This window comes from Teleopsis dalmanni, chromosome 2 (assembly GCF_002237135.1).
Source record: "Teleopsis dalmanni isolate 2A chromosome 2, ASM223713v2, whole genome shotgun sequence".
Taxonomy (NCBI): Eukaryota; Metazoa; Arthropoda; class Insecta; order Diptera; family Diopsidae; genus Teleopsis; species Teleopsis dalmanni.
Window position 1 is genome coordinate 97,685,482 of NC_051847.1, and position 9,050 is coordinate 97,694,531.

Genomic DNA, 9,050 nt, shown 5'->3' on the forward strand with positions numbered 1-9,050 from the left:
TTTAAATAAATTTTGACATATATCTTCAAGATCGCAAAAAATCTACGACATTAAGACATATCTTCTAAGATCGTAAAAAAATCTACGATATTTAGCCATTTGCAGAGTTGCATAGAGAAATACTTATCATTTTGAAGGAGATTTAAAACTAATCGCGACGAAAAGAAGATTAACTTTTGTATAGGAAATCTGAAATTAACAACGAGGTTAGTGCTATAATCTTGATTTTTGCTTTAATCTACTTTTAATCACATAATGTAAACACCGTATAAGACTGTGTGCGAGTTCGAGTAAATTGAGGTACAGTAAATTGAAATTTTCTAGAAATTTTTTGCTCTGCATTTATGTAAAAATTTATTTATTGCACTTATTTATTATTTTTGTTTAAAAGTTTTCAAATTTATTCATTAAACATCTTATAAAATTTTCACAATGGTGAAAACTAATTTGCCTTATTTGTATGTAATTTATTCTACTCGAAATTTTGGTAAATACCAACATACGCTGCCATACCGACATAATTTACTATTTATATATTTTTCGCAAATACATATTTCGAATCAAATCATCCCAGTAGAGAAAATGGTTTCTGATGACATTGTCTTCGTGACAGTCTTTGAAACTGCGTCCCCATATTTAAGCAAATTTGCAAAACAATTGCTCATAACATAAACATAAATAGCCTCTCTTTTGCTTACTCTCTCATTTGTAGTGTTCACAGCAACCTATGTCGCTGTCTTTATTATTATCAGTGCCAATTTTGAGTGATGTGAATAAGCATTTTGTAAGGTAAAATTTTCTATTAAATTCACATTTTTTAATTTTATTTAATTATATATCCGTCTATTTATTTTATATTTTATATTACTTATATTTTATACATTATATTTAATAATGTATAAAATATATATAGCAAATTAATAAGAAAAAATAATTACATACAAATTTCGCTCCAGTTATTTAAAGAGAAACAAAACTTACAATTTAAAGAGCACAAAAAAGAAAAACAACAAGAAAATGTGTAAAAAACCTAAGTGAGTAGCTACGCTAAAAGCACAAAACTTTCAATCGAATGCGTCCGTTATGCAAGACATGGTCTTCAAGACAGTCTTCGAGATATGTATGCAAAATCTCTTTGAAGACATTTGGCTAATTTATTCGAAAATATCTTCGAAGATCATCATACATTTGAATCGATTGCTCTTCGTGTATGTATCCATGTCGAACACGTTTTCGATGACGGATCGATCCGTTTCCTACTGGGTTTATCTTGCTACTCTGGCAACATATCTAGTGTAATAAATTAAACTCGAGTGTTATAAATTTTGCTCCAAATTTATTAATCAAAAATGAAAATTGCACTAAAAGTGCATTAAAAAAGCATATCGATTGAAAAAATTACATTATATTCAATATATCAATATAATATCAATATAATTTTCAATATATATAATTTTAACGGGCTAATTGGTCAATTTAAATAGAAATTAAAAAACTATTATTTATTATTTATATATAAAAAGAGTTTATATTTTATTGAAATATTGGAAATATATTGTTATTTAATTATTATTTAATAATTATTTATTGAGAACATTTTTGAAGTCATGACTTTAGTAATAGATTTTAGTATGTAAAAAATATACCTATAATATATGTAAATATAATAAATATTTAAGTATTTAAGTATATAAGCATTTAATATATAATTTAAACATGATAATTAAATTTAACGGTCAACAAAAAATTATAATATTAATATTGTTAATATTGTTTACTTCAATGATTAGTTCGATGAAATAATTTCAGGTGTATTATCTTCTACAATTAATGTAACATCTTTTGGCTTCAAGACGCAGTAATAAACTATTAAAGTGACCATGAATAAAATTCCACTGACAACGATGCTATTAAAAATAAATCCAAACCACCATGATTCCAAGTCCTCTTTTGTGTACCAAATTACAGTCATAACAATGTTTTCGATCATTGTTAACACAAAGTAACCGACGAACCATAGCCGTATTTTCGTGAATCTAATTCGAACTTCTAATAATACGAAAATGTATATATAAGCTAAAAGCAAATAGAAGAGCCGGCGGTTTGTATTACTTTGCTTTCTGGTTTCTAAGTACAATGCTGCTAACATGATTACATAGTGAACACTTATTATTATAAAAAAAGGCGTTGGATAAAATACAAGAAATGTTGATAAGCATAGCATTCGCATAATAATAAATGAGATCCAACCGAAGAAAGCAATAGTTTTACTCGCAAAATCTTCTTGTACTATGCCGTTAACAATCTTTGTTGGGCGAGGAAGAAAAAAGTCTACTACGTCTTTCGGGGTTAGAGGTGACCCTGGAAGAGAAGATTTCGTTGGTGTTAAAAGTTGAGTTTTTTCCTCATTATTTTGATGATCATTATCAATGCGATTAATAAGAATTTTTGGCGGTCGTGGTACATGGTCCTTTATATACAGTTGTGTGTTTATAATTAGCATATCCTTAAATGTTTCTAGTTGTGATAATGTTTTTGAGTTACGTTTATTTCTCGATGTTGAAGTTGATGTTGCTTCGGAATTTGTTGATACTTGTGTGCGTAATAGTGTTGGATTAGAATTAGGATTTATTTTCGGAGGCAATGGTGCTGGAATATCTGGCACAGTGTCTAATATTTCAATAGCATCTAAATCATGTATTTCTTCATGTATACGATGTAGACGTAATTTTGGACTTATCATGATCTTGTCATCATCTGTGGCATTATTTGTAGATGGACATAATGAATTTGTATGTATTAGTACCGTCTCTTTCGTTGTTTCAATGGCGTCATTGTCTACTTCATCTACTCCTTGAACCAAAATATCGTGTGTTTTTTCATCAGATACATTGCTAGTACTTGTTTGTTCTGTTCGCATTTTAAAATTAGCCATTATTTTATCAGATTCCGGAAAACTCGCTATAGTACGTTCAGATTCTCTTTTCTTTTTTTCACACTCTAATAGTAAGCGGTCATTGTTGGCTAGAATTTTTTGTTGAGCTTCGACCTGCTTAGGGGCAGCCCAAGGATAGATACGTCCAACTTGTCGTTGACTTTCGAATCTTTGGTACGACATGGTTATATCTGCTAAATTAATAACAGAAAAAACTAGACAAATGGCTTGAGCATTTGCTAAAAATAAAATTAAAATTGATATATCAATATGCATTATTATTACTACTATATATTATATTATATATAAATATTATTGTTTCAGTAAATCAGTTCATTATTAAATAAGTTTTCAGTAAATCAGTTTTATTATTAAATTCATAATTAATTTATTGATAATAATTTCAATTGAACTTACTAGTTTGATAGTTTCGAAATAAATCCTGCGTCAAAATATGATAGAGCTGGAGAATTATTTGAGGTGCTGATTGAGCATACGCTTGTATCATCAACTGTAATTCACAGGTGGAGCACTCCTCAGTTTTTTTTATGCACATCATACGCTCATTGTCGTTGTCATCATGGAAAAGCGCTTCAACGGACCAAAATATTCGAATCATAAACCTTATAAAAACTTATAAAGTTGTAACTCATTAAATGACATGAAAATATTTTTAAAACTTTTCACTAATACTTGTACATTGCGTACCTGTAGATTATTAATAGTGGAAATAACATCAGTTGTATTAACTGGTGAATCACAAAACTTAGACCATTTTTATACTTTGGGTTATTTCGATGCTCTGTGGAGCTCACAACAGAGCAAAACGTTAGAAGAGGTGGCATTAAAACAAGTACTAAAGTACCCCAACCAAATGCAGGTTGATTTGATTCAAAATGTTCATAACTGACCGAGCAATCGGCGACGATTTGTGTAATATAAACAATTAATTCGAGTACAGCAGGTATTAGGTAAGAAATATATATGCGCGTACGACTCCGGATCACGTAACCGAGTATATGGTTGGGAGGTGCGTGGTGTTGAGCCTCCATTTAGCATTATTTATCTATCATATATATTAATATAAATAAATTTGACTAGTGACTCTTAATTTTTGATAACTTTACTTTGCGAAATACTTTTTGTAACTAATATGTCTTACTGATAAAATCATGAGTAAGAGCTCCTTTATTTCATTTTCACTATCTTATTACACCATTTGGCATATGATAAGATTATTTGTGTTTTATTGTTTGGAGTTCTGGTTTGTTTATATTTTGCAAAAAAATATAGAGCTTTTAAATTATTCACCAAAAAGTACTGTGTTCGTTAATTATGTATAAAAATATGATTTTTAACAAAACTTATGATTTCACTTTCCACTAGCTTTCATTGCTTACTAGTTTTTGAGTATATTAACACAAATTAGTAAAATTTACTAATTTTGTTCTTTAACTTTGCTATAAATACGTACATATCTGTTATATTCTAAACAGGATTAGAATGGATGACAAAAGTTTAATTATTTACTCTTGCAATTAAACCACAATAATTATGATATTTAAATGACAGTATGAGAAGTATCACAGTTGAAGTTTTAGATTGTAAGTTTTATAAAAATGCTAGACTAGATAAAAGATATATATTTTATTTATAAAGATTATTTGTCATCTTGACAATTTATCAAGAAAAGAGCTTTTATTTATAGCACAGAATACCAAAACCTTGACAAATTGTCAACTTTGACGATAAGTAATTGTCAATACTTGACAAATTGGTCAAGTTCGAAGAATAGGACCGAAAATATGTATGTAGTTCTATTTTCCTAGGTGGATTATAGAGCCTATATTATCAGCTTAAATCGAAATCCGTTATGGGATTAGGCAACAATGTCGTTCCATCAATAATTTGAATTTCTTAATTCGTGCCCCACATTTATAGTCTAAGTAATATCCTTGAACTTTGGGAGTTCCACTTTAGTACCTCTTGAACACTTTTTCTTTTTTTGATTTTTGGTCTTCTGAGAGTATGTCTTATTCAACTCCATTTCTGGTTTTGAACCAATAGTTCAATGTGGTATAATTTGTAAGGCCGACAGATGAGCAAGATTCTTCGTCAACTTTGGTCTATACCAGTGTTAATTTTTAATTGTATTGCAGAGCTAGTCATCTATTTTTCACTTCTATGAAATAAATTTGCTATTTTGGTAGTATTGAAAATGCTAAGTTTTCTAGATGTGGATATGCGGCTGTAGTTTCATATATTTAAATGAAATATGTAAAAGCATCTGTGTGTCTATTCATTCTAGTAAAATTGTTTCTCTTACGTTCGTTTTTATTTTTTATGATGCTACATAGATATGTTATTGATTACATATTTATAGAGAGATTTCAAAAAGTTGGGAACTACAACAAAAATTCTTTTTGTATTATTTTAATTAATTGAATTTTTGGCTGACCATACAGCTATTTCGAGTATTGCCAAAATCTCATCATCAGTGGTCTTGGAATTACTTCTTATATAAATATTCGTAAATAAATTTTTAAGACTACACGTAGCAAGGGTTAAACTCATTAGCCAACTGACTCAAAGCTGTACTTGGAGTTTTTTGTTGATTTGATGTAAAAGTTCATTAACAAATTCACTTGCTTTGTTGTATTCGAACGAAAACATAAATCAGCTGTAGAATAATTGAATTAATTAAATATATTTTTATTTTCAATTGTTGAATTTCATTACTATTCTTTTTAAAGGTTTCATTTGAGAAAATAGTACTACTGTCATATTGGCGTTCAGATCAACTTTAATTACATATTAATAGTAATATATATGATTATGTATGTATATTGGAATATATGTATATACTATGTATACATTATTTATTATTTTACAGCAAAACAGAATATAAAATATATGCTAGAAAGGATTTGAATCTACAAACGAAGAAAATCGTCTAAGAGGATGTTCTTTTTATTTTATCTTGGTTTAGGATGTATGAGAACATTTTATAGGGAGAACCAGTTCGTTACGTTGTATTTTGTGGATTGAAATTATATATTTTATGGCATTATTTACAGTTGTTTGAAATATTTTGTAAATATTCATTTGCAATCTAGATAATGCCATTGCTTTATCATTCATTTTCAGCAAAGGTCTGGCCAAAATTTGGATAAATTTATTGATGAAATATCTGAATTTGATGTTAGAGGTTCGATTTACTGAAATTTTTAAAAGAATTTTTTGAATATCTAAAGTATTTGTCTATATAGGAAATTACTTGTAGTTACTTCTACAAAAGGAGTCGAGTAAACTACTAGGGTCAGAAATTTAAAAAAGCAATGGGTTTCTAATGCACTTATACAGTTTTTTATTAAATTTGTATACAGCTTATGCAAAACTTGCATGCTCGATGACATCTAGAGTTTTTTCAATATGATATTATTTAAGTAACATTTAATCCTCACAATGGCAACTGTCCTCTGATAATTGAGATAAGTCTTCAAGTGTCGTATAGTGTGACAATATTTTTAAAACTGGACGTAAATTTAGCCACCATTGGCTTTTCGGCATCCGTTTTCTGCAAAGAAAAGAAATTTTAGTAATTCTATTCTTAGTAGTATCTTTTTGTACAATATTGTTTATTTACTCAAAGTCAGCCTGCTCAAATAAGTCAACTAATGGCGTAAATTTATATCGCTCTGAAATCATTCCTATTAAGCTTGCTGATCTACAAGTATCACATTGATTTTCATTAGAGCAGTCAGCGTTTCCTTCCAATTGATCTACAAGCCATTGGTAACATTTAGATGCTATAACAGCAGCATAGTAACGATCAAATGGAGACGGTGATCCTCCTTCTTGATTATGACCTCAAATTTTTATTAAACTGTATTTTCAAATTTAATACAAAATTAATTGTTAGATTCATACCTAGTACGTTCAAACGACAAGAAAAGTTATTTTTTCCTTCCTCTGAATATAATCGATGTATAAAGTCACTATTCAAATTAGTTGAACAGTTTTCGTTGCATATGACAAGGCCTTTTTTCACTCCAGAATTCATTTTTAAAATCATACGCTGAACATCCTCTTGAATATCAGAAACAGTGAAGTTTTCTTCGCTGATATAAGTCACATCAGAGCCAGAAGCAAGACCAGCCATTGTTGAAAGATAACCACAATATCCACCCCTTATTTCGATAACGAATACACGGTCTCTAGTTCCTTGTGCTGACTGACGAAGCTGATCGCATATTACAGTAATTTCGTTTAGACTTGTGTCACAACCAAGCGAATATTCTGTTCCGGGCACATTATTCGATATTGATACTGGTATAACGACCAACGGTATACACAATTCTGGATAAATATTTCGCTGTTCAATAAACTGTACTCCAGCTTCAAAGGCACGAAAACCCCCCATAAATACAAAACCATTTATTCTGAATTCTTTAATTTGTTTCACAATTTCTTCAAATTTTCCAGTAGGTAAAGTAGGTTTTATTCCTAGAAAAGCACCACCTTGGCTTGCTAATCCACTTACATCGGACCTAATAAAAACTTTTCGTATTTAAAAATATTAAATATATTATACCTATATGATACGTTAGTGCATCAATAGATTTTTATTTCTCTCCTGTTAAATAAAAAATGATAAGATTTCATGCTTTTACATCGTACAGTATGGTACAATGCAAAAAATGAAGGTGTACCTATGTAACATATATTTTCATGTACTATTATATTTATGTACCAATGTAGCTCTTTGATGTTTCCACTAATGAGACCATCAATTCCGTCATGGACACCTAAGGGAATATCACCATGATCAATACAAATTCGTACGAAGACATAAACTGCAGTGTTCATGCCACTGGCTGGGTCTCCAATATTTATAACTGCAAAACGATAAGGATTCTATTTTTAAAAAAGTAAGTATATATTTTGTGGTATTTAGAAACATTTTTGATTATTACTGCTTTTAACATTATTGGTGTTGGCTTCAGAGAAGCAAGCGTTAAAAATGCTTCCAAATTTTGCTTAAACGATTCTCCTCGCAATTCGACAGCTTTGTTCCACTCCTTTGCTTTCATTGCATTTGTAACAGCTGTGGTTTGCTCAACACATTTCATTAATGGTTTCCTTCTGATTTGATTCTCAGTTAATGTTATAACTACGGGCTCACTTTCAGGGGTAGACTCCATTAACGCAATAATTGCTTCAATACCCATCCGGCAGCCCTAAAACAATTGATTTTTATGAAAACAAATTTATGCCAACGCGTAACAACAAATAATTACTAGTATTCGACAAACATTAAAAAATACCTGAAGAATTTATCTACTACAAATACTAATATTCACTAATATTACTCCGTTTGAAATCTTTTTATTTGTTCAACTTAAATATTAGGTTCCAGAGATAAATATTAATTCATGTACAATTAGCAATTAATATTTTTCAACACTCACTAGTATTCGATCGCCAGAACTAGTATTGCCACCCCGTTGTATATGGCCAAGTACCGTAATTCGAGGCTCTATGTTAAGGCTATCAATGATTACTTTTTTGATATCCTCAGTGGATATAGGGTTTCCATTTACGTCAATCGCTCCTTCTGAAACAATAATTAAGCCCATTCTTTTGCCAGTACTTCTCTCCTTTGTAAGAAACGGTTTAATTAAAAACAATAATAGTTTAACGTTGCTATTTAATATATGTATTTATATATGGTATATTTTTTTTAAGTGTAAAAAAATCTGTAAACCAACATTTTTTAATTGATTGCATAAAGTCTGTGGCCAATCTAATGTGGATGGTGTTTCAGGTATAAACATGTAATCTGCTTCACTTGACAAGGCTGTAATCAACGCCAAATATCTGCAAAGAATACAAAATTAGTTTTTTCAATTACCGTTAAGCAGTTAATTGCTACCCGCAGTGTCGTCCCATTACTTCCATTATAAATACTCGTTTGTGTGAATAGGCCGTACTTGCGATAGCATCAATTGCTTCTGATATACGATGGAGCGCGGTATTGCTACCGATTGTCAAGTCAGTACCGCTGAAATCATTGTCAATTGAACCAACCTATGAACAATATTCATAATGTTTT

The 9,050-nt window shown here is 29.9% G+C and overlaps 2 protein-coding genes across 3 annotated transcripts; both read right to left on the reverse strand.

Moving 5' to 3' along the window:
- Positions 1 to 1,740: 1,740 nt before the first annotated feature.
- On the reverse strand, positions 1,741 to 4,087 carry LOC119685330. Of its 2 annotated transcripts, none has more exons than XM_038099577.1 (3): positions 3,644 to 4,087; positions 3,353 to 3,558; positions 1,741 to 3,174 (listed from the first exon to the last, which is right to left on the reverse strand). In XM_038099577.1, exons 1-3 carry the CDS (start codon positions 3,985 to 3,987, stop codon positions 1,787 to 1,789), a joined length of 1,938 nt encoding a protein of 645 aa, XP_037955505.1. In that variant the 5' UTR covers positions 3,988 to 4,087; the 3' UTR covers positions 1,741 to 1,786. The 2 variants fall into 2 exon arrangements, with proteins under 2 accessions (XP_037955505.1, XP_037955506.1); XM_038099578.1 differs by having other exon boundaries at positions 3,353 to 3,568; positions 3,644 to 3,723.
- A 2,203-nt stretch (positions 4,088 to 6,290) lies between these two features.
- LOC119686425 (ATP-dependent 6-phosphofructokinase-like) lies at positions 6,291 to 9,025 on the reverse strand (the record flags this gene model as incomplete). The annotated part of the gene is given in 8 exon segments (XM_038101007.1): positions 6,291 to 6,512; positions 6,582 to 6,804; positions 6,866 to 7,485; positions 7,689 to 7,852; positions 7,912 to 8,175; positions 8,407 to 8,595; positions 8,707 to 8,815; positions 8,871 to 9,025. Coding segments are annotated over 8 exon segments (1,848 nt in total), but the record flags the coding sequence as incomplete, so codon positions are not given.
- Positions 9,026 to 9,050: the final 25 nt, after the last annotated feature.

Coding starts and splice junctions, on each gene's coding strand:
- LOC119685330 (XM_038099577.1), bottom strand. CDS start 3,987: ATGGAGGCTCAACACCACGCACCTCCCAACCATATACTCGGTTACGTG. Junction 3,559..3,643: donor CCACTATTAATAATCTACAG/GTACGCAATGTA, acceptor AGTTTTTATAAG/GTTTATGATTCGAATATTTT. Junction 3,175..3,352: donor ATTTCGAAACTATCAAACTA/GTAAGTTCAATT, acceptor TTTTATTTTTAG/CAAATGCTCAAGCCATTTGT.